Here is a 26,219-nt window from a genome sequence, read left to right on the forward strand (position 1 = left end):
TCTTGCTTCAGTCCTTCCTTGGCTCCCTGTCACTTGCAGAGCCACATCTGAGCACCTCAGGCTGGATGAGGAAATTGGACTTGGAGATGCCATTCTAGCTTAACCATGAACCACCCTGTCACACCCAGGGAGCCAGCTACAGCTTGCTCTTTACCCATTCACTGTTTGACACATCCTGGATCATGTAACACGCCCTTTCCCACTTTTTTTTAATGCCCCTTCCCTACTAGAATACAAGTTTCATGAAGGCAAGGACTTAGTTTTGTGCAGTATGTGTGCCTCGCACAACAGCAATGTCCCCATGTAGGTGATGAAAAATTATCTGTTGAATAAGTCAATATATTGTTTGCAGATCTGTTTTCAAGGCCACCTCTGCAATGAAGACTGCCTCGTCCCTCCTTCCACTTTCCGCAGGGTAATTGCGCTCTCCTTTGTGATTACAAAACACACCAAATGCACAATTATTTTAGCACTAACAACATATTGCACGCATTTACTCATATGTCTCTCTCATTTACTTGAACTCCTTGATGGCAGGAATACTCTTATTCATCCAAAATGCCCATCATAGTACCCAGTTCACAGTAGGCACTCAAAAATTGTTTTATGAATAAGTGAATATATTAGGTGAATCAGATAAAGGAGGAAGCAAAGAGTGATTTGATCTGGCCTGGGATCACAGACAGACAGACACACACACACACACACACACACACACACATATTCAATGAGGAGTCAGACACATGAATCACCCTAAGGAATTAAATGTTTCAAGGATTCTTCTCGGTAAGAGACAGATATTAGACTGGTTAGCTGTGTTAACCTTTACTTCACCTTTGTAAAACATAGTTTAAAAGACAGTCTGGCTCATAAAACAAAATAGGTAAGTTGTAAATCCACCAATTTTCGATTTTTATAATGGAAATACTGATAGATTTTGACCTTAATGAGCTTCTACTTTCATTACTTAAAAGGTTCTACTCTTTTGTAATAAAAGAACTGTGATTTGTGGATGTTTTATGGTATGTTTATTCCCATTGGTTTTCGCCTTCAGTCACCTCGGCAAAAATAAAGAAGGGCTGTCCCAGTGGAATTTCAGATATGTCATTACTGAGAGGGAAGCAGAGAGGAAATGAAAATTTGCTTTATTCATGACTCTTCAGACGTGATGTATTCTGCCCATGCGCATGCACAGCTTCTGATGACTCCATGATGTATTGTGCCCGTGACCATGCTTAGGTTCTGATGACTCCATTCCAAAGTTCACACTTTGGTGTGACCGTTTGGTGACTGTTATCCGTTCTAATCAGATGACAGCCAAAGACTGTCTTCTCACCTGTTCAAAAACATTCCTACTCAGGACACCTCGGGATGGGCAGAGCCTAGCAATTCAAAGCACAGATGGTATGTTGGTAGCACCAAAATTTCTTTAGAAACAAAATTGGGAAATTAAAATGTAAAACAACACATAAAAACTAGACACCTCAAGCATGTAATTGTATATTTATTTCTCTTTTTAAAGAACACTCCTTAATGTAATTCAATATACAAACTTGGTTTCACAGAATTATAATGCACTATATAGCACAAAGATAACCCAGATTGTGTGTGTGAGTGTGTGTGTGCACACACATGTGCGTGTTGTTGTACCCCTCCCTTTCTTCCATTCTTCCGGACCTGCAAACAAAGGCTCTGCCCACCTTCAACACCAGCCAAAGCCCATTGCAAATGTTGTATACAAAAGACAGCATCCTCCACAAGTTCTTTCCCTGGAATCTTCCTTTCCCTGTTCCCCCTGAGATAGCCAGGAGTCTGACACTCTCCCTCTTCCGAAGGGTCAAGTGGCTTCCCCTAAAGCTGACGCCAACCATGTCTTTGTGTGGACTGGCTGACAGGAAGGGCTGGTGAGCAGGTCTCCACGCCCCTTCCTCGTTCCCACACCCATCCCTTAGAGCCCATGCGTGACCCCTCCATAGTAGCCTTAGTTCCAGTCACCACCTTGTGCAGCAAGAACCAAGGAGATTTCTAAGCCCAGGTCTTCTCCACGGGCAGCGCACAGCACTGCCTGCCAAGCCACCGGGCCGGCCGATAACCAAGCTCTACACAGTCCCATGTGCTTTGTCACTTTAATTTTTAAAGACACCCTAGCATAGGTCTGTGGCAACCTAGTGTCTGACTGAGTTACATAAAATTGTACCAGTGATGCACTTGTACATATTTACATGGGGCGGAATGTTTTCCCATATTTTTAGATGAGTATATAGATCAACATGTTCACATAAGACCAAATACTTTTAATATTATTTATAACTGATTTATAAAGCTTTGAAAAAACTCACAATAGCACATTGTTCACTTTAATGCTTTACGGTACTATCCGTTTAAAATCACAATCAGCACTTAAGTTATAGTCAATCCAGCAAACAAGAGACAAAAAAATTTACAAGAGTTAAGAACCGACTGATACATCCTTTACCTTTTTTTTTAACTAATGCATAAGTGCAGAATAAGATACTCTAGTTTAAATATCCTGTTTACAATATACATTTTTGTTCTAGTTACGCAACAGTTAAGTCCCATGCTTCACATAGAAAAGCAATCCACGACATTAAGAAAAAATGTACAATTTATGAAACAAAGTAAATAAATATTAGTATTACAGAATCAGAGCTGTACATAAAAGCTGTTCAGTTTTAATCATATAAAAATATGTTTTAGTGCAACCTCACATATATATTGATGCTGTTTTGCTTTACATCATTTAGATCCAAGTGTCCAAAAAAGGAAAGAAATTACATTTATTACAAAGCAGATACACAAATTCTAAAATATGTACAAATCACTGCTAAAAAATGCTTATAAGAATATAAGCAAAGTAAAGAAAAGGCACAAACATCTGTACAATTTGAAAAGTACCAGACCCAATAGGTTAATTTAAAATTTTGTTTTGGTGCGGCTCATGGTGACTTGTTAATTTACCTAATTCTTTTGATATAACAAAAGTATATATAATAGCAAACTACTGTAACTGAGGACAGGCATGCTATAAACTTGATTACCTCTACCTCTAGAAAAACCAAAATGAAAACAAAATGGGAAAATGTGGAAATGAAAGTCTCCATGCATCTTAGATCAATGTAGTTGACTCTTTTCTGACGAAGGTTCTTTGCCTTCCTCTGTGGTTGAAGGTAATTCTTTGCTGCCGTGAAAGCCCGGCTGTTTGTCATCCACACAACTCTTGTTGTAAAACGAGGGGTGAGCTAATGCAGTCTGGGATGTACCAAAATTGTCCTTTTCACCGTCATGCAAGTCAGGGTGGGCAGCTGAGGTACAGGGCTGACCTGGCTCAAGTCCACTAAAGTGTCTAATGCCTACATGTGCACTTTCCAAGGCTTTCTGCTGGGGCTCCTGCACTCGCGCTGGCTGATCTGCCCCCAGCAGAGCGGCCTCTTCTGTGGCAATCCGGAGAGAGGCAATGGCTTTTGTACAAGTCTGTATATTTTCCTCCTGTTCCCTCTCTGTTGCGTTTAGGCTGTCTTCCGAAGCGCTCTGTTTCATCAATAGCCGAGGAGAGGAGGGCATGCTAGGTGGACCAGGTGACTGCAAAACGTGAGGAGCTCGCTTCTCGTGCTGCTTAGACATCACATAGGGATCCTTAGGGAAGGAGTCCCCTGAAGCTCCTTTCTTCTCCTCGGAGCCCTCCATTGGCAGAGGCAAGGTGGGTGGAGGATGTAAACCGGAAAGGGCCGGTGGCACGGAGTGAACCATTTGGATCCCACCAACTGGCACCATGGGGATAGGAGCTCGCACTTGCTGCTGAGAGTGGAGTGGAAGATGACTGAAGACATAGTCATTAGGACCCTCAGGGAAAAGGCTGGAGCCTGGATGTTCATAAGCACCTTCTTGGTCTCCATAGAGACTGAAGTAAGGAACCTGAGGTAATCCTCTTCTTAAATTCTGCAGAGGGAAACAGAGAACACATTCAGGACCCACTATTCTTCATGCTTGGGTCAAGCTATTTCATTCACTCACTCACTCATTCATTCAAAACACTTGAAAACTACCTAATCCTTGTATCGATTTTTCATTTTTCAAGACAAAAGAGGTTTCTCAGTTGTCTTTTAGAATCCTTGAATGAGGCTGTTGGGCTGTGAAAAGTTCCTTTTGTTTTTAAACAGCCACGTGATAAAACATGCAGTGTGTTTTCCACGAGGTACAGAGACACATTTCAGCTCTGTTTTTTCCATAAGAGGGAATGAAAAGAAAATAATGCCTCATTACCAGAAAAAGTTTACTGAGCAAAAAACACTAATAATAGATTTTTAAATTCAAAAGAAAGTAAAAAGATTACCATCTGTTTATATAGCGGGCAGATTTTTAAGATTTTTCTTAAGTGTTGATGAGTATAATTGGTGTGACAAGCCTGAAATTTGGCCTTTTTTTGCAGTTTTCCACAGAACAGATGACAAAATGGGGGTGAAACAAACTTGTTTCTCCAATGTGCAAGACACTAGTCTAAAGGGATAAGTTCCTGCTCAAGAGACACCGCAGGCAGAAAACCAGCTTCCTCATCAGATCACAAATCAAGGCCAGTTTTTGTAAGGAAACTATCCATCAGATAGTCAGTTAACACTAAATATTTCAAATAGTTACAACTCATATTCAATTACACAGCTGGGAACCCAAAGATGATTGTGTCTTAATTCCTCTGTATATATTATTATTTCCACTTAAATAGCTTCTTGGCAATTAATGATTTAAGGATACTTAAAATTTGGGGTCAGAATTCTAGATTTCATGGTCCCAATCCTGAAAATGGAGAACTCATTTTCTATAATTGTTTCTGTAGCAAAACACAATTTAAGACTGTGAAATGATCAGGTTTTAAAGAAATTACCAGGTTTCCGTTACTGAGATTCATTCTTTTAACGGATTGTCATCTAAAAGGAACTCAGTTGATTTTTATTTTTACTTTTTGAGAACTTAAAATCAGATAGATACAAACCTGTCAAGTATGGCAGTAATCCAGGAAAGAGACAAAAAAAAAAAAAAAAGTTCTAATTCATTTTAAGGATTTTCAGTTCTAAAACAAGATATGCTCTATTCTATTAATGATTCATCCAGTTCTGTTTAGATTGTGAGACCATCACAGGAATAATAAATTATATATCATCTCTGCGACTCTGTGCCATGCATGGCCTTTAGCCTGCTCTGGGCTATACCTGATTCAAGGTAGAAACAAATGACTTGTCCTGGAAGTGTGGGAGAAATCATGTAATCACCATCCCTACAGCCACAAGGATCTCACAATGGAGATAAGGTGAGAACTTTACAGTACAAGAAAGAATCATTTAAATGCTACCAAAATAATATCCCTCTTGTATTCACTCTGGTTTAGAAAAAGGCACGTTTCCTTCATCAAATAGCAGTTAAGGTGGAAGGACTGTAAGGCCTACAATAATAATCTTCGAAGATAATCAAACGAATCTTCTTTTAATCACAATGATCACAGGTTGAATAAAATAAAATAAAATTGAATAAATTAAAATAAAATGTAGCTTGGTTATTTTTCCATTTTGCTTTTGGTTGCTATTCGGTGACCTCCACTGCACACACCTCATCAGAATGGGAGTCTGTGAGGCAGCCAGAGAGAGATGTGTCCCATGAGGTGAGACGAGTGACCCAGGCTAACAAAAAAAGTGATGAAGTATCCTCTAAAACCAGGATATAGTTAATACGTTCAAAATCCAATGAAATTTTATTTGTGTTAAGAATAAAAATTTCATATTCAGACCCTTACTTGTCAGAACAAATGATTATAACCACAGAAGGAAGGTTACAGGTAGAATTTCTACCATGTAACCACTTCTCTTGCTCCAAATGCTGCCAGGCCTTTCCACACAACCTCTCTCCTCCCAGTGACCCCTTGTCACCCTCCAAATAAACGCTCAATAAGTTTTTTCTACTTCGGTTTTTACTCTACTTGCAATCCTGTTTTGTTTTGTAATTTGGGCCTAATCATTGTAATATGGTGAACAAACTCCCATCTTACTTAAATCTCAGTAAGAAAAATCTTGGTATGGAAATACGAATAACGAATCCACGTGAGGGTTGTGTTAAAGTTACGTAGATATATGTATATAAGCGTGTATGTATATATCCCATGTTCCAGATATATTACCCATCCATCTTTTCATCAGTGTCTGGAAGCAAATGCTAAGGAGGTAGGAGTGCAAGACGTTCACTGGGGGGTCGGGGGGAGGGGACAGGAAGCTAACGTATGTGAAGGTAAAGGGCAAGGGAAACAGATGCTCGGCTGTGACCATCCGGGCTCAATCTCTGGCTGGGGGCTGCAGGGAGAACATGGCCTTGACTTGACAACTGAGGCCTAACCTGAAGGGTGCTGACAGCCTTGCATTCCTTACAGCTGAATGGCAAGTTCTTTCAAGGACAGAAATCTGCTTGGCCCATCTCCCTGGCTGCCACAAACAGATTAAGAAACTGTGGCCAAGAGTGAAGCGACTTGCTCAAGATCACAAACAGAGCAAGAGAAAGAAGGGAACGCTCGCTGACTCTTTTACCAGACACGATGTTCATCTACGTTACGTACCAAGGACCAGGACACACCTTCCTTTGTCTCCTTGCTATTTATCTGCCCAAATTTTGAGAATGGAAAAGGAAATTTTTTTGTTTAAAAAATACAAGGCTAGAAACCATAAAATTTTTTCATCATCATCCTTGAGCCACCCACAGTAGACCTTCAAAAAATATTTCCCGAATGAATGAATAAAAGACTCTTACTTTCTTGTTCTTTCTATCATCTATCATCTCCCTCTCATCTATCTAGCTGGCTATCTATCTACCTATCTATCTATCTATCTATCTATCATATCTATCTATCTCTATCCATCTATCTATCTGTATCATCTATCTATCATTTCTATCTATCATCTATACCTATCTATCTAACCTATCTCTATCTATCTCTATCTATCTATCATCTCTATCATATGTATCATCTATCATATCTATCTCTACTTATCAATCTATCCATCTATATCTATCATCTACCTCTATCATCTATTATCTCTATCTATCTACCTACCTCTATCTATCACCATCTATCTATCTATCCATCTATCATCTCTAACTATCTATCTATCTATCACCTATCATCTCTGTCTATCTATCTACCTCTATCTACCTATCTATCTATCATCTATCTACCCATCTATCATATCTATCTATCTATCAATCATCTTAAACTTAAAACTAAGCAGAGGGCATTAGGGCAGAAACAGCAGAGCAGTAGGATCCCAGTGACTGCCTGTCATCTCCTCTGAACTTGCTCCCTGGGCCCTACAGCCCAGACTGAACCAGGAAATGCGTGTGTCATGAGGAGCTACAAGGTCCTTTCATGCCATGAGTCACTGTCCTGTGAGCCTTTGGTCAATGTTAAGCAACCAAACAAGGTAATGCTGATAGAATTTCTAACAATTCTTTTTTGCTCTGGCAATAAGAACCTTGTTCACACATCACAGAAAGAGGAAAATCCTCCTGTGCCCCTTGAAAATGGTGTGCTAAAGCATAAAAAGGGAAGTGCTTGGGACCCACTGACTCTGCTTCAGGGAGGACTCCCAGATCTACCCCCTCATATCACGTGAACAAAGCAGCAGGCTACAAATCCTCTAAAGAGAAGTAAACTGGGTAACAGAACAAAGGCTTAACACTTGGGCTTCATAAATGGTAACGTTTAACAAGTCTACTAAATACCCAGGTGAATTGGCAAAAAAAAAAAAACCTAGTGCAAACTCAGTGACTAATAAAACCAACCTCCTTCCAACAACAACTTTCTGGCATAGATCAAAAATTCGACGAACTCCCTAGTCCACTCCTTCAATTCCTTTGCCCGAGTTGACTGTGACTTGCTATTATTTTTTAATAACAACAGTGTATCGGCACTAAAGGTTTATTTTGTGTGCCTGCAGTTGACTGGATATGCTCCAACATCTCACAAATACCACAGTCTCGATCCACCTGGCGAATGCCAGAATAGGAGAGCCTCATTTCACACACTCCACTAGCATCACTGGGTCCATACCAGAGAAAGCACCTAGATGTGGTATGCTGGCATCTGACAGATTTATGGCTCTCCATTTATGCTACAGTGGCATACATTTCAGAAGATCCCTCCTTTATACTTAGCACTGCCAAGACACAAACACCTGTGGAAATGTACCTCTTCTTCTTAGCTTGCTAATTGGTTAGCTTGGCAAATAAATGATGTCCTGATGGCTCTGCATGTTTCTGCAGTGACCGCACCATGAAGACTAAGTTGGTAGTAGGCTTATGAAAAGAAGTGTTGGGGGTGGTGGGGGGAATGCAGCAAGGAGCTTTCTTGAAGTTTAAAAATGACAACCTAAGGGTGTGATTCAGGGTGGTGAAAGGTGATGAGAGGGAGGAACCTGGCCACCAGGGCGGTGATAAGACAGAGCTGGGAGCTAGCAGTGCTTCCTTTGGCTTGAAGGATGGTGCTGATCCACAGGACAGAAACCAAGAGCAAAGAGTAGAGACCAGGACGCTAAGCAAACCAACTCAAAAAGGGTCATTCCTCTGTCCATGCTAAGCCTGCTTCATTCATTTCTTAAAAAGCTACACACGCTGAAAGAGATATCAAGGTCTACTGCGCCACGGGATGAGGCAGGACAGATGCTTTTCTATGGATTTGCATTGAACCTACTGCCTCAATTGAATCCATGATTGCTACTGTTATTATCTTGCTTTACAATGGGGGCATACATAGAAGTCTCCTCTGATACTTTCTGTGTCAGTTCTCCCAACTGCCCTCTCTCTTTGGGCCACCATCACTCAGCAAGTGCACCTAGTAGGTGGTGGTGGTGGCAACATCAAGAAAAGCATGTACATTCATGCCTTTGATTTACAAACACACTGAGGGGGTCAATCTCTCCTCCTGGGGCCCTCACTAGTTTCACATGTCCACTCACTTTGGGCAAGGTCATGAGTTTATTTAAAAAAAAATAGTGATTGAAAGTCAAGGCTAATGCCTGAATCAGAATTCTTACTTGGCAAAGTTATATAACTGACACTTAAATGTCCCTGAGAGTGTCTGTCTATGCAGTCATGTCATGCCAAATACTTCACCTTTTCTACTCATGTAAAGGTTTCAGCTCATGTCTATAATTAGTTAAGCTTAGAAAGCATTTAGAAAGGCCTCATCTGGTCCCAGCTGGAAACATACTACTGCTCTGATGCAACACAACACTTGGAGTAATGCCTCAGCCACGTTACTGACAATAGCATGGGATAAAAAAGTCTTCCTGCTATTTTCAGTAACCAAGTTCACTGCTCCCCATGAGAGATACCCAAGTTATAACAAATTTAACACTAGTGCGTAATCACGAGGTTCCAATGTGCTTTGACTTATATGTTAGAAAGAGAAAGCCACTTATACTTACAGGAGGCCCCAATACAATTGGCTCTGCTTGCAAATACTGCCCCATGGACAATGGTGGGTTATGGTATAAAGCCCTTCTGGGAGATGGCGCCCTTATGGTGGTCATGTATCTTCTCTCTCTCCTGGGAGAAAGGTCTCTTCTTGCAGTGATATCTTTCCCAGGTGACACTGGCCTCCTTGGAGACAGATGTCTTCTTGGTGAAACATCCCTTTGTGATATCTCTCTTCTCAACGCAGCTTCCTTTCTTGGTGAAAGATGTCTCATGGGTGACAGATCTCTCCTAGGTGATAAATGTCTTCTGGGTGATAAATCTCCTTTGGGTATCAGATACCTCTTTGGTGAATTATCTCGACAGGGTGAAGAATCATATCCTGGTGAAGAGTGGCGGCTTGAGGGCGAGAAGTCCCTCGGAGAGGAGCTTGGCTCTGAAGACAGCATGTACTCTTCATCCATACAGCTAGGGATGTCTAATCTGTCTTTGTCTGGTTCCGAGTCTGTACTCTTGCTCTGGAATAACCTCTGGTATTCTGTCATCTGAGTATCTTCACATGAGTCACTGGGTGTCATCAGCTGAGTAACCTGAATACTTGGCAAAGTAACCAAATAGCTGATTAATGAAGAATGCCCCAGGGAACTATCCGAAGGAACTCCATGGGGTACGGCGCCAACATTCACCGGCAAGGAGGAGAACCTAGGAGGCTGGGGACTGGTGCTTCTTGATCTTGTTTTTGGTGTCAAATCTCCCTGGTCATCAAAGTCATCATCATCTTCATCATCATCATCATTATCATCTCCATCCTCACCATCTGACTCTTCAGCATCTGAGAACTGATGATCAGTTGAAATGCTGGACATGCTATGCTTCTCAGCTGCTTTGTGCAAATCTTCCATAGTTTCTGAAACAACAAAACAAAGACAACGGAGATCAAGATCCAAACTTCAAGGTTAGGAGGTAATTTAGGCGCCAGCTCTTTCCAAAAGCTTTCCTCAACCCTCCAGCCCCTAGAGATAGTTCCATCCCTGAACTCCTGTAACATTCACTGGGCACTCCCCTCTGTGACCCTGCGTGGGTTCTTATCTTTTCATGTATCTATCTGGTTTCACCCTCACCCTACAATAAGGACTCCAGACTAGGACCTTTTATCTCAGACATCACACCACCCATAGAAAATCTTCAATAAATGGGTGTGGGTAATGTTGGTTATGATGATGTTGGAGGAAAAAGAAAAGCAACAATCTGTCTCTACAGGGATAAACTGACGTATAAGTGGTGTATCTCGGGAGTTTTGGCCAACTGTTAGGTTTCTACAAAGGTTAATGATGGATTTTTTCCTACTAGATTTCCTCTTAACAGGAAAAGTAACACATTAAAATGCTTGTCAAATTTCCCAAAAAGTTTCACGAAATTTAAGTCACTATCACAATGTGAGTGCAATTAGATTTCTTTTATGGTTCCAGACAGAAATATTTTCATAGGAAGGCCTTTTCTTCCCCCTTAGAACTGAAATGCATTTATTTCTTCATAGGTTTCAAACAATTCAATGTGTCAGACTTCTTTTCTATATTTAGTATTTAACAAAATGAAATGTGATCAGTTTTTTAAAAATATCTAAAGTTACTTTACTACCTCGGCCACAAAGCTCCAGCACACAGGATGAAGAAGTCAGCCAACTAAATGATGAAGTACCTGCTTCCTCAGTTTCTGTATCGTCCACCGATGTCATCGAGACTCCCAACTCCAGGCATTTCTTCATGTGTGCTTTAGATTTCATATGCTTCGTTAGGTTTCCTAGAAAATACAGCCAAAAAATATTAGTTGGTTACCAATTGTTGATGACCAATTTGTGATGATTGTTCCAAAATTCAATGTGAAATGAACTAACTTGATAACATAGATTTGTTGCTACCCACTACCTCTTGCCTCAAACTTAAGAGGAACTTTATGGTTTCTGAAGATATCAACCCCTGAGTTTTGACCCAATCTCAGGTTTTCTTCATTCTGGAAGAATGACAGAAGACTAAGGTCACATCTTGTCAAAAGTAGGCTCCACGCATGACTGGGAATCCCAGGCTTTCCTGGCTGAGAAGGGATCTAATATCTTTGGCCCAAATGGGCCGGCCTCCTAGGACTCCATATAAACAGAGCAACACAAGCTGGGTCACATCTTGGAGAGACTTCAGAACGAAATATTATCATCAACACATCTACTGGACTCGACCTTCTGGCATTGATCAGATATAGATTGAACTCACAGGATCCTCACTAGTCAGGAGAAAAAAATACGTATACTCATGTTAGGGCCAACCCTCTAAATGAACTCAAAGATCTATACAAAACTTAGCTAACTACTTATAGGGAGCATTATTCTTAGCAGTTAGCATCTATCTGTCTGGCATATGTTAGCAGACTTTATGCCATCAGTTTCTAACGTTCTGGAGCGGCAATATTCTCTTTTTATTTATCCGGAAACTCCCATTACTCTAAGAAAAAAGAAAGGTTTTTATGTCAAAAATGTATTATGATGATGATATAGATATATACAATTATATGTATACATATTTATGTGTCTTTCTGTAGATTTATATAATTACTATATGGAATGTGAGAAATTTTGGAAACATTGATCCAATCACCTTTGACTTAGGATCTATGAAATTATATATATATCATTCTATGTCATATATACAACTTATCAAAAGAGATCCAGGAACTAATTCAGTTGTAAGGGCCAAACTGTTATCTACATCCTTTGATGCTGCTTTAGTAATGTGCCACCAAATGCTTATTTTTAAGATTAGGCTCATTGAATCTAGGAGGAATCTCTTCGCCTGTGGAAATAGACTGTGCCCCTTGTAGGAGGTGTTTAGTTACCTTTAACGTAATATACGAGCCACGATTCTAAACTGAGACACTGTTGTTTATTATTTTACTTATATTCCTTTATTTTTTATTTAACATTTTGCTTACTGCTTATACACCTATGAACTTTAGGTGCTATTTTGATAATTCCAAACATGGAAATATTTCCAGGTCCCTATTGGTCCTATTTATCAAAAAATTATATCTATAATTTTTCTAAAGATCTCAAACCTTTTTGTAGACAGATCATCAAGAATTCTAAAACCTGTAAATTTAATATATCTATAAATTAATGGAAATCACCTGCTTCTGCAAGGGTGCAGGTAATCTGTGTATGTGGATGTTGTGTCAAGATAATTTATTTAGATCTTAATATGTGTTTCTTCTTCTATATTTTTCTCTCCATTCGTCAGGCTTTGGGCTCTCATCTTCAGGGGAGGTTTGTACTTAGAAATCTGGCTCTAAAATAACCCCACCCTGGCTTTGCTTTATTGAAGTCTTGAACTTCTGAAGGATTCCGGGAAGGAGAGGGGAGGAGGGTGGCAAGGGAGGGCACCTGAAGGAGGGGTACAGGCACGGAGGAGGCCCAGGTCCTACACACGCACTCAGATCTGCGTCCAGGTGACACAGTTGGACAATAGGCATTTCAGCCAGAAGTAACAACCAGCATGAGTTTGCTCATTTTAAGATTCCAATACATTTGCACATTCCCGAAGGATGACAAGCAAACTCCAATAATGACCAAGAATAAATTATTTCCTGCTCAAACTCCAGGACAATGGGTCAGAGCCAAATTTAATTTGATTAACAAAAAAAATCTAGCAATGTGATGTTTCTTCATCCAGTGTTTCACACAGCTATCCATGCAGCCAACTCACATGCCCAGTGAAGCTCTATCAGTTGTAATGCTGGCGGAACTGCAGTATTTCCTAAAACCAAAGTTTATATTTTCTTACCTCCCTGGGAGTCCCTCAGTGAAGTTTTATATAAAAGGCTCGATGGTGCAAAAGTGGATGGTATTTAAAGACCTGATGTTTCTCTCTTTTGAAACGCAAATGAACACTCCCTCCCCCCTTTTCTGGCTTCAAAGGAGAGGCATACTTGTAACAGATACCTTTTTAATAAAAAAGAAACAGATATATCGAGAGGCTACACATTTGTACATCTGACAAACCAATAAAGACAATTTAGGATTGGGCTATAAGAGAAAAAGAGGCACACATTTCTTTACCAAAGGTTACTTTATTTGATATTTATTTTTCTTGATGGGTAGTGGAGCAGATTAATTGGTATGCAAATTCAAAGTTAAAACCTTGGAAAACGATGCGAGGTTAGTGAGGGGGTGTCTACAGCATCCATTAGTCCTTCTACTGTAAATAGTAAAACATATTTCTACAAAAGTCCAACCACCACTAATTCATTACTGTTTGTATTCTGAGAACACTGGGCTTATGAACATTTTCATGATTTTATAAAATGATAGAAATATAATCCAAGCAACCTTCTTGTGTAAAATATTTTCATATAAATCTACCTGTTAAAAACAGATTTTTTTGGAAAGACAGAATATCATTTCAAGGCAAGTCTTAGTTTTTTATGAGATTAACAGTTGTGGCCTGAGAGTAAGAAATTGTCTCTGTGCTGATAAATACACAGAATACAAGCTATCAAATTTCTATGCATAATTAATGCAACTGTGGATGGAGGGGCCCACCTGGGAGTCTGTGGATCTCTACATTATTTATAATCTTGAAACTGACCACGGGCACATGTTTTCTTCCCAGCTGCCGCCTTGCTGTTCTAATGCCCCTGCTTGGATTGTCTCCCTGCAGTATTTCAATATTGGTGCAAAGATTATCTAGACCACATAACATTTCCAACGTGAAGTAATAGCTATCCAGGCAATTCTTAGCCACTTCCTTTGGAGACAAGCGGCCTGGACCAAAGTCTATTGCTCTTACTTAAGTCATAAAAGGAGCCTCACTGTCTCGTGTACATCCTTTGATCCCTTACATGAGGGAGAGAAGACATTTCATGGGTGTCATATTTTCACAAACAAAACCATCTTATTGTCAATGAAAGTTAGTTATAAAATGGTATTCAGAATTCAAAGTAGCCATAAAAAATGGTGTTTTTCCTCTAAAAACAAAAATCAGACCTGTACCTTTCGTTTTGAAGGCGAAGTTACACAACTTGCATACGTAAGGCCGAACATCAGTATGAGTGCGAATATGCTTTTTGAGCATGCTTGGCTTCTTACAGCGAATCCCACATTCTTCACAAATGTACTTTCCACGTCCACGTCCTCTGACATAAACATAATCTTCATTTGACTTATACCTGTTTAAAAAAGGGGAATCCAGTGTGTTTTCAAACTTTTACACCATGTTACATATCAAACCAAAAGCTAATCATTGCACGGCAAATTTTCAATCATTCAACTTTACTTCTACGAAGCCTATGAAATTTATTCAGTAAAGGCCTGAAAGAACCAGAAAACAAATTTGGCATTGTAAACAAAATTTAATTTTTTTCTACATGGAGTTCAAAATAGAATCGGCTCTTCCATTAAGTATAAATATGTACATAGATTCGGTAGAGACGTTCAAATGGGCTTATGTAAGCCTCAAAGAGTTGCAGAGCTGTGCCTTACTGCTTTTGGATTCCAGTAGAACTTCCAACCAAGAAACATCCAAAAAGCTATACCAACACATTAAAATCATCATACATTAGTTGTTAACATTACATCATCTAAGATGTGCACGCACAACACACATACCCCTCTACATTTGCTAAAATAAATATAACTGATGATAGAATTCTTCACTGCAAGCTTCTACTCTATTTTAACAATCCTGGCACGAGAGTGCTTCAGAAATTTCTAGCGTTCACAGGCTGAGCTGAGCTCACCAACTATTGTCTACAGATGTGATCTGCTCTTCCCGAGGACCATGAATCTGTTCTAAAGTGGAGTCGAAATTTCGAGTAGCTTCTGGAAGGTATTGTTACATAATGAAAACTAGAGATTCTATTTTTTAATCAAATTTTGCATTTCTTTCCAGAAGGAGTTAACAGAGTGGTTGGAAAAGATGTCTGAGGTCATCCAGTTTAATCAAATCAGTTAGATGAACAAAGTCTTAGGTATTCACTGTGATAATCAATGGAAGAAACATACGTAGGGCTCAACCATCACATTTTGTTTAGAATACAATGAAACGTGATCCAGCATAGAGTACAGTAGCATCCTACTGAATAATTCAATGAATATCATCATCTTTTAAATCACAGCTAGGCTAGAATTATGGGTTGAACATCAATCTTGGAGAGATATTCCTTTCATGGAGTTCTTTTTATAACTTCAAAAGGTAAACTGACAAACAAAATGCCCTAATTCACTGCGGATTGACTTAAAGGCACTAGACTCACAGTTTTTTTACATTTTAAGAGCACTGCAAACTTCTCTATGTTGTCCAAGCTAATCCATTATGAGGAATGAAAGCAATTCAACTTCATTGGTCCAATTCACTGAAGGATTTTTAAGAGAGAAAATCCAGCCACATATTTAAATACCAGCACTCCTATGGATGCTATTCAATCTTAACATTATTTTTCAGTCAGTACCAAACAGGATGAGAATTAAGTAGTATCAAAAATGTGAATCATCGGGGCCAGCCCTGTGGCTTAGTGGCTAAGTTCGCGCGTTCTGTTTCCGAAGTCCAGGGTTCTCGGATTTGGATCCTGGGCACGAACCTACTCACCGCTCATCAAGCCATGCTGAGGCGGCATCCCATGTAGAAGAGCTACAACCCTACAACTATGGTACACAACTATGTATTGGGGGTTTGCAGAGAAAAAAGAAAACGAGGAAGATTGGCAACAGATGTTAGCGCAGGGCCAATCGCCCTCAAAAAAAAAAAAAAAGTATTGTCAATTTTGCATGCTTTTGCTGTTTTGTTTTTTTTTTGTGTGTGTGAGGAGATCAGCCCTGTGCTAACATCTGCCAATCCTCTTCTTTTTTTGCTGAGGAAGACTGGCCCTGGGCTAACATCCATGCCCATCTTCCTCCACTTTATATGGGACGCTGCCACAGCATGGCCTGACAAGCAGTGCGTCGGTGCGCGCCCGGGATCCGAACCCGGCAAACCCCGGGCCGCCACAGCGAAGCGCGCACACTTAACCGCTTGCGCCACTGGGCCGGCCCCTGCTTTTGCTCTTTTAAATCCTCCCCCTTTTACAAGGAATTTCCAATATCAACATTTTCTTCAAAATTATTTTGAATATCTTTTATCTCACACTATCTTTTGTAATAAAGTAGAAAAGAACCTAAAGATGCAAATTATCTTTCACCTTTTAATTTCACTATTCTCTGCCCCTAACCAGATGAAATTCTCTAAGGAATATAGAATAAAATAAATAATTTTATAGAAAGCTGGTTTTCTTCAAGGAAGTCTACTTTAAGCTTACTGTAGCCCATCATCATAGTTGATGGGAAATGCATTTTATCTTCAAATAATATCATTTTATTTTTAATGTCTTAGATGATTAACTTGCTTCCAGAATGAAAAGACAATAAAATTCTGTATAAAACATAACTGTATATTAGAAAAATCTGTACAAATAAAATATTTACCATTCAACAGTTCTGCAGACCCATGAATCTACTTGATACAAGAATTAATGGATTTTGAAAAAATAATTAAGAGATATGTTTAATTAAATTACTAATCTATGAATTAGATAATATAAGGACCACATATACTTAAAAATTTGGTCAGTCATACTTTTTTTTAAGTTATCACTTTGCAATCACCAAAGTAAGAGGTGCTAACACACTGCTTGGAATGTACATGTCACCAGGCAGAAGGTGGGTCACAGATTAAGAAATGATTGGGATACAGTCCCTAACATGGCACAGTGAAAGGAGGAAGAAATGAAATGTGGGCACAATCCTGCTGGATCTTCAAAACACAGCAATAAAATGTTCACACAGGCTTTTTCACTGTGTCCTTTGTTGGCGGAGATGGGTTCCCCAAAGCACACAGTATATGTGAAGGTCTCGCTAATCTAGTACAAGTGCACTGCTATGAAGAAGGCCACGGAATGTAAGAGGGTTGACTCAGTCACAGGGACCCTCAGTCTCTAAGGAAAGATAAACTCTATATTTCTCTCATTGGTGTTAAAAAATGAGGAATGTCAAAAAAGACTGAGACAAGCTTCATGACTACACACAACTGTGGTTTTAGTCGTGGAAATCCCAGGCACCCATCCAAAGGAGGCCAAACCTAAAAGGGGACCAACTTTAACAATCCATCTCCAAACTGGTAAATCCATGTGAGAAAGCAGTATTTCATATCACGAAACACTCAACATTTTACAGTCAAACAGATAACATTATTTTGTCCTCCAAATATAAGTGGAATAATTCACGCTCATGGAAACAGGTTGATTATAGATCTGTTGTAGAGATAAGGCTAGTTACATCATAACCCCCCAAATGTAGTTAATGGACTTTAAAATTTTTAAATTTTAAAAGCAAAAGTCTGGGCTTTTTCTCCCATGTAACTGGATCGACAATACATTTCTATCAAAATCTAAAACTAGACATTACACATATGTGTAATTTTTCTTAACTATATAGATAACAAAGTCAGTGAACCTTATTACTTGAGTTTCTACAGCTCAGAATTCAACATTTAAAAAGAAATTCCTGGGGGCCAGCCCGGTGGCGTAGTGGTTAAGTTATCACGCTCTGCTTCAGCTGCCCAGGGTTCCCAGGTTCAGATTCTGGGTGTGGACCAACGCACCATTCATCAAGCTATGCTGTGGCGGCGTTGCACATACAAAATAGAGGAAGATGGGCACAGATGTTAGCTTAGGGCTAATCTTCCTCAGCAAAAAGAGGAAGATTGGCAATTGATGTTAGCTCAGGGCTGATCTTCCCCACCAAGAAAAAAAAAAAAAAAAAGAAATTCCTAAAGACAGAGAAACTGTCACAGACCAGAGGAGTTCGGGGAAACAACATAACTACATGTAATGTGGTACCCTAGCTTGGATCCTGGCACAAAGAGAGGATTGATGGAGCTGGTGACATCCCAACAGAGTCTGGAGTTGAGGTAATAGTAAAAGCAATAAAACAAACAAATAACAACTATTTCCTAGGATTATACATGAGTGTGCATGACTGCAATTTTGTAAGCATAGAATAAAAATACGTCCATTAATAACACAACAAATGCCCACAAAAATAATATTAAAGAATGAACAAACAGACAATATCAAGAGTCCACGAATTTAGTTGATTTCATACTAAATTAGAGGCGTGAAAATTTAAGGCAGAGGCTCGAACTACATAGAACAGGGACATTTTCATTAAAAGGCAAGTTGTGAAAGCAAGGGCATGAACTCATTATCTATTACCCACCAGACTTCAGAAATGTGAATAGAAAAGAAATTTGCTTTACGCTTCCAACCAGAGTGGATACACTTGCTTCCATATGGACACCTGGGACCGTTTACTCTTACTTGTGACTGAATGGTTTACATTTGCACGTATGTTGCCTTACCCTCCTTCAAAGATTTTAATTCGGATTGGCTCAGCTTGTTTGGATCCAATATCCTTATCTCCATGAATATCTCCTTTCCCTCTTTCTTTTAAGATATTTCCCACTAGTTTCCTTTCCAGTTGGGTGCCAAATAGAAAGGACGCATCCGGTTTTATCTGCTGGACAAAAAGAGAGGATCAGTTCACGTGCTTTCTCTAAGACATGGAGGAAGCCCACATACCCCACTCTTCTGCGATCTCTTAAAATGAGCCTAAATCCCACACTAAAAGGCCAAGGGCTGGTTACATAAAATAAAGGACACTAGGGAAGAAAATTCAGAACAGAATGAGAAGTTTCTACAGAATAAATTCAACATTTTGTTTAAGAAAAAAAAAAAACTCCCTTAGCACTTAAACTGTGCAGCACTAATTAAAACCTTAAAAACATGTTCTTTTCTAAAATAGCAATTAAAGCAATCTCTATTAATTTAGGAATTATTCTCAAAATATTGAAGAGAAATGGTCACTGAAATAAGTAAAATATACTTTTAAATCCTCCACTTGCTTCTTTAATAATTTAGCATACATTCCAAAGTGCCCCTGATTAACATTTTTATAATTTTACGTGTAAGGCATTAATTGTTCATGTAGGAACAAACCAGCTAATCATTTGGAAAAATGAGTTTTGAGAGAGAGATACAGAAAATAAACTTTGGAAAAAAGTGTCGTCCATGGGAACAAACTCTCCGAAGTTTGCAAAGTCCAGCCCTGACGCCCTGCACGTCCGTCTCCTTCCTGATCTTTCCACCCTCTGTTCTATGCCCTCATTTCACAATTTCCTGAATCCTTTCCGTCAAAAGAAAAGTCTGTCTGCTAGGTCACTGACACAGGTCGGAAGAGAGAAGAACCTGAAGGAATTAGTTCCTGTGGTAGAATTTCATGGCACCTGGTGAAGGAGACACTGTGTTTACGACTTTCCCGAGACCCTGAGAACTAAGTTCACAGTCAGTGGCTTCTCTCATCTGCGGGCCAGGGCTGCAGAGGACTCCCCCACCTCCGACTTTCCTTTTACCTCTATGTTTTATGCCCTTCCCTATGCATTCTGCTCAGCAGTCAAGTCCACAATAGCGCATGCTTTCAGAAACAATATTCGTTACCTGAGCATACTGCTTCCATGCACTTGATGATGTGAGCTTGCCGGTTCCAGGCCTGTGCATAGCAGCCAGGGTATAAATTTCTGCGGTGATTTTTTGCTTGGACCTCAGAAGAGCCAGCGTGGTCTTGGTGTTCAATCCTGACGGGTTCGGGTTACAGGAACTAATGCACCATGAAGCATAAACCGAGGATTTGAAGGTGGCCTGTTGCACGTAATTGGGTTTTGTATAATTCAAGAAGCACCAACTCACAGTAGTAGTTGTCCGCAGACTGGGGAACTGAAGGATCTGCTGGAAATCGGCCACGTCCGTGAACAGAAGAGTTGAGTTCGCCACTTTCCCGCTGGGGCCAGAGGCCATGTGGACCAACATGCCAACAGGTAGCTTCTGGCTTTTGCCTTGCTCCTCGAGCTGACTGTCTCCTGGGGGCAACGAGGAACTCTGGGGGCTCATGCTGACGTCAGAGGCTGCCTCATCAATATCTAATTCATCTGAGGACTCCTTGCTTTCAGAAGGCCCACTGGACTTCTGCCCCAGGGAGGGTGCCCTGGAACTGGGCGGGAATGGCTCCCTCAAGGGCACGCTGGCCGACGGATGGTCTTGAGATGAGGAGGGAGACAGCGAGGAGAAGGAAGAGGAGCCCGACTGCAAGCCATCCTTCGGCTCCGAGGCACAGCCTTGTCGAACCAGCTGGGGCTTCTGGGGGCGGGAGAGATCCTTCTTGATGTCTGAGTTGGTTAACTCCACAGCACTGAGCTCCTCCACAATCTGTCCATACATCTTTTCTTCTTTGACCCTTTTCTGCTGCTTCGTTTCCATGAAGAGTTCTAAGCTGCTGGCCGGGGAGAGCATGCGCTTGCTGCCGCCCAGGGAGGCGACGCCATCGGAGGTGGAAGGTAAACACAAGGGGATTGAGGATTCTAAGCCGAGGGGCAAGGTCTGAGGTACTTTCCAAATGGGGTACTTTTCCAAGCCTGCGTGCTGCCCCAATACCTGGGCAATGTTAAATCCTATCCCTTGCATGGCCGCGTTGGTGACCAGTGTTCTTTGGGTCATATTCTCCTCAACTTTGCATATGACAATTGCAGGACTGTTCTGCCCCAGGATCTGAGAAATGCTTGTGTACATGACACTCCCGTAGGACGGGACGTGGGTCTGGATCCTGACGGGAACCACTGTTCCCGGCAAGGACTGTAAAGGCCCAGCGCTGGCCGAGGCAAAATCTTCTTGAAGAACCTGCTCGCAGGGAGTGTCAGGTGACTTGGTGCTCTGGTCCGCCGGGAACTTTGGAAGAAGGTTCTTTGAGTGTAGCCCTGATGTTCCTGAATAACACGGGTAGGTCTGCTCTTTTGCGTGCGCGTACTCGGTTGGTTTCTTTCCAGTGTGCTCTGCGACGTGCTCTAAGGGGTAGCTAGGATGAATTTCTGCCTGGAAAGAAGGCTTGCCGTAGCTCTTCTGAGGACGCGGTGCAAGGGGATGTGGGAAGTGTGCCTGCCACCAGGGAGGCTGCTGAGCTGGTAAATGAACCATACAGACGGTAGGGTATTGAAACTGAAACAAGGCATTCTGGATGGGAGAAAATGCAAGAGTCTCTTGATGTGGAAATAGATGTGGCTGCTCAGACAAGTGCTTGCTTGTCATATAGGATGTGGGCTGTATCAAGGGGTTCCTCAGCGACTCCTGACTGTCCATGTGCATGACCTGTTGTGGGGCCAGCTGGAGTGGCCCTGAGCTCAGCTGGGCACAAGGACCCACGACCTGCTTTGCCGGGTCCTCCGCCTGGAGAGGGGGCAGCACAGAGGACGGGGCGTGGTGCCACGCGGACCTGAGGCCGGCATGCAGCTGCTCCATCTGCTCCTGCTTTACCCCCAGGTCCGCACCGGCCTCCCCCTGGGCGATCTCCGGAGAGCCGCTGAAGGAGGCCTGCCGCACGAGAAAGCATTTCTTCCTCTCCCGCGACGGCGACAACGTGGAGGCCGGCGCACCTGCCGCCGGAGCGTGGGACAGATTCCCGTAATCAAACGACTTGCTCCGAATTTCTGGGACTTCAGCTGGGTGAGGACAAGGCATCTGCTCGGATGAGCAGCGCCGCATCTCTTTTTGGTGGTGGTGGCCCGGGACAGACAATGAGTATGAACCAGCGGGGACAGTCAAAAACTCCGAATGCTTCCCAAACTCGTCCTGCTTCGGAGGGGCAGCAAGCTTGATGGCGTCTTCTCTCTCAAAAGACATTGAAAAACTGGAGCTGTGGGACAAGTTGCTTTCCTGACTGGGGCTGCGGGAGAGGCCTGTGCCCGTGGATTCGAAGCTGGATTCCCCGGAGGAGTGCTCCATATCAGCCAGTCGCAGACGTTTCTTTTTGGGCGGCAACTTCTCTGCAGGGAGCTGGGAAAGGGTCTCGCTTCTCTGGGGCCACTGAAATTCCTCCACGGGCTTTTCCGGCTCTTTACTCTGGGCTTCTCTCTCCTTCTCTGGTTTGTCAGGCTCCTCAGTCACTCGAATCTCGGGAACCTGAATGTTGTGCTGGCGAACCAATCTGGGCTGGGCGTGGTAGGACTGCTGTGAACCCTGCTGAGAAGGGGATGGCTTCCCCCCACCTTCTGCACCATCCCCCGGTGGAGCCCACTCTGGACTCACTGGGGCTTCTGAAATCTCACTGTCACAGGTCTCCGAAGGTGAGGAGGCCTTCTCCTGCACACTGGCCACGAGTTCAGCTGACTCAGACCTTTCAAATGAATTGGGTCGGCTCAGCGAGTTTGTGTGCTGAATCACGGAAATCACATTTCCAGGAGGTTTCCTGCCCCCTAGGTCTGAGATCTTGTCTGAATCAGTGGCTGTGGGTGACTCTTCTGACCCAAGAGATGGACTTCCAGACTGCAGTTGGGGTCGACCCGGGTCAAACCTCTCAGAGTGACCAAGAGAAGGGTTCTCAAGTCCAGCCATGGTGAAGCCACTTCTTACTCCTTCCTGCATCTGCAATTTGGGGTCATAATCTGAGGTCGTGATGCCCACGGGAGTGCTCACAATGCTGCTGCAGATCATGGGGGTGTCCTCCTCATCTCCCACACTCTTCTCTTTCCGGCGTTTTCTATTTTCACATGTAGTTCCAAACATGGTTGGCACTCCCTGCAACGGCACCGAGGGATCCATAAAATATTCTCCACCATGTTTTAAGGAGCTTAAGGAGGAAACGTCCCTGTAGCTTTGCTTTGGTGTCTCAGCATCTTCCCACTTCTTGTAGGGTTTCCGGCAGACATCATAGTCATACCCAACCCTGTCCCCAGGAATCAATTTCTTTTCCTTCAAGGATGAACCTGCGACACTCTTTGACACCCTGCCGTGGTACTCTGCCTCCACGTGCCCCTCCTGTACTGAAGGCAGCTCAAATGCAGCCTGTCTCCTTAACATGCGCTGAGGGGGTATTCCTACGGTCCCTGGATAGAACACATCATCTGAACCAGTCATCCTTTCATCAAATGAGTGACTTCCTCTCAAAGAAGGGGGAATACTTAGATTAGTTGCTGAAGAAGTTGGCATGGAGTTGCTTCTAATAAGGGGTGAAGAGTCTACAGGAGCTTCTAAGAGAACCGGGTTGCTGCCTTGGAAATTTGCAGGATAAAATTTTCCTTCATTCCTCATAGATGGTGGAATAGTCTGGGATTGTCTGGACTCACTGTTGAACTTCGCGGATTTCAGCATGCTTGTTTGACTGGGGTCGATTTCTCCCTTGCTTGGGATCAGCTGGGAAACAGGATCTTCAAACATCTTGACATCTAACCTGGTGTTTACGTGAGGTAATGATTCCATCATGCCCTTCCTCCCCATCGTGACGCGCTCCGGACTTGCGGTGGTAACACAGAGTGTATTTCTGGGACTAAGCCGACAGTATTTTCCAAAGATGATTTCTTCATAAGACTTTGCATTTGTGTTTGGAGGGCTTATTTGCTGCTCTGCACTTTCTGAGCGAGAAAAGTAACCAGAGTCAGTGCTTCCTTTGCTGTGCGGGCTCAGAAGGTTTAGAGATGGCTCAGAATCTTGTCCTCTTTTCTCTGACAGTCTTAGTGCAAGTTTCTGTTTCACTGTGTGAGAGTCATCAGCCTTAGTATTTATAGACGGATTTGGTAGCATATCAGAGCCAATATACTGAGAGCTTTCGTTAGGTAAGGGAATCCCACTTTTGGGAATAATCAAAATTGGCACCTTCATGGGACCTCCCAATGATTCTTCCAGTGACCCATGATAACCACCTCTGCTGGTGATATCTAACGGGATTGGTGGGCCAGGACTCATCTTGTCAGAAGTCTCAACAAATAAAGAACTCTCCTCATCTGTGTCTGTACTCTGTTCACCGTCTGAATGTATTTCTGCTTCTACATCAATAAAACCAGCCTCCAGGTCCAATTTAGATACAGCTGACTCTGTGAAAGGGACTAATCCTGCCTTAATTGCATGGGCATGAGACTTCCTGTGCTTGTACAAATTGCTCTTGGTCTTGAAAGAGAAACCACAAGGTATACACGGATATGGCCGCTCGCCGGTATGGGACCTGATGTGTTTCTTCAGTACGCTTGGTTTGGCACACGCCCTGCTGCAGTAAGGGCAAATGTACTTGCCGGGCTTCTTGGGTTTGTGCTCTTTCTTGTGAGCCTCTTCTGACTGTTCGATACTTTTCTGGGAGTATTGGCTATAAGCAGGGTTCAGACTTGAAATCTTTTTTCTAGGATAACCACCACCGTGGCCATGTAGAGGAAAAGGAAATAACTCCTCAGAGGCAACAGATGGCAAAGGGCCAGGGAAAAGCCATGGAGGGCCTTCGAGGCTCTGATGTGGCTTGTTGCTGTGCATGACCCCCTGTGGCAAGGAGGGCTGAGGGAAAGAGAGTGAATGTTGGCATGGATAAGGACTCGGACGGTGTGGTGGGTATTGCTTCTCTGTGACTTGCTGTGCCACTTCGCTAGGAGAGGCCAGTTTCCCAGAACCAAACAGTTGTGCTGATGCTGTGTTCCCGAGCTGCTCAGGGTCTATCTGCGGTGACTGCTGTCCCTCTTGACTGCCAAAAGTGCTCATCTTAATAACAGCTGATTGCTCCTGTCTCCATCTACCTGATGCGGTATCAGTTTCTCCAGACCTTGAGGTAGCTTTTTGTCCCAGAGCTGTGTCCCCCGTGTCCATTTTGTTACACAAGGTCTTAAGTGCTAGTTCCCTTGAAAGCCGTGCAGACTCATGGAGTGCCTCCAAAGCTGTGCTTTTCAAAGCTTGCTTGCTTCCATGTTCCAGGGGGTCTGCAAACCTGCTGAGTGCTCTTTCTCTTTGCAACCTTCCACACCCACCCCGTAGTCTACGGGTATTAGATGATAATGTCCTTGGACCAGGGCTATAACACAGTTCTCTCCATTGTAGAAATGTCCACCCAAAAGCTAAGTGCAACTCTATAAAGATTTCTTATGGCATTTGAATATTTTCAACTAGGATGAAATTGGGATGAGGAAGAGTCTGGGAGAAATTCTGCCCATCAACTAGAGGAAAGTTCAATTGCCAGTTTTATTAACATAAAATGATCTGAAAGAAAAAGAAACACAGAGATTGTCATAACAGTTAACAAGTAAGAAACCAAAACCAACCCTAAATAACCAGCCTGGATAACCTGAAAATAATTTTTACTTCAAGGAATCCTTTTTATAGCTGTTACATTAATTACACAATTAAAGGATATTAATTTCAAACAGCATTAAGTCATAAGCACAAACCTCTTCAATGCTTGAATTTTGGTCATCTTTTTATATACTCCTTGATTTTGGTCAAAAAAGTATCTAAAGGAAAACTTTTGATAGATATTATTTATAAAATCATAAGATTTTTAAAAACCTTCATTAAATAAATTTAGAGCTATTTCTAACCAAGTTTTATGACTTCCATGCTGAAGTGTACTATATATTTCTCTATACAGATTAATATAAATATAAATTAATAAATATATGAGATAAAAATAGATATGTATATAAAATAGTACATATATTTAATATCAGTATACATAGTTTATTTGTATAGAGAGAGATAAAATGTCAGTATATATTTAATATCAGTATACATATTTTATTTATATATATCTATATTTATATTAATATAATTTATATTATATTAATTAATATAATTTTATATTATATTATTATATTTTATTTATATATTTT

At 41.7% G+C, this 26,219-nt stretch overlaps 1 protein-coding gene across 1 annotated transcript; it reads right to left on the reverse strand.

Moving 5' to 3' along the window:
* Positions 1-1,486: 1,486 nt before the first annotated feature.
* On the reverse strand, positions 1,487-25,453 carry HIVEP2 (HIVEP zinc finger 2). Its single transcript, XM_058534187.1, has 6 exons — positions 20,035-25,453; positions 18,900-19,054; positions 14,501-14,676; positions 11,164-11,265; positions 9,477-10,372; positions 1,487-3,957 (listed from the first exon to the last, which is right to left on the reverse strand). The coding sequence occupies exons 1-6, from the start codon at positions 25,201-25,203 to the stop codon at positions 3,133-3,135; spliced, it is 7,323 nt and encodes a 2,440-aa protein (XP_058390170.1). The 5' UTR covers positions 25,204-25,453; the 3' UTR covers positions 1,487-3,132.
* Positions 25,454-26,219: the final 766 nt, after the last annotated feature.

Source organism: Diceros bicornis, chromosome 39, assembly GCF_020826845.1.
Source record: "Diceros bicornis minor isolate mBicDic1 chromosome 39, mDicBic1.mat.cur, whole genome shotgun sequence".
Lineage (NCBI taxonomy): Eukaryota > Metazoa > Chordata > Mammalia > Perissodactyla > Rhinocerotidae > Diceros > Diceros bicornis.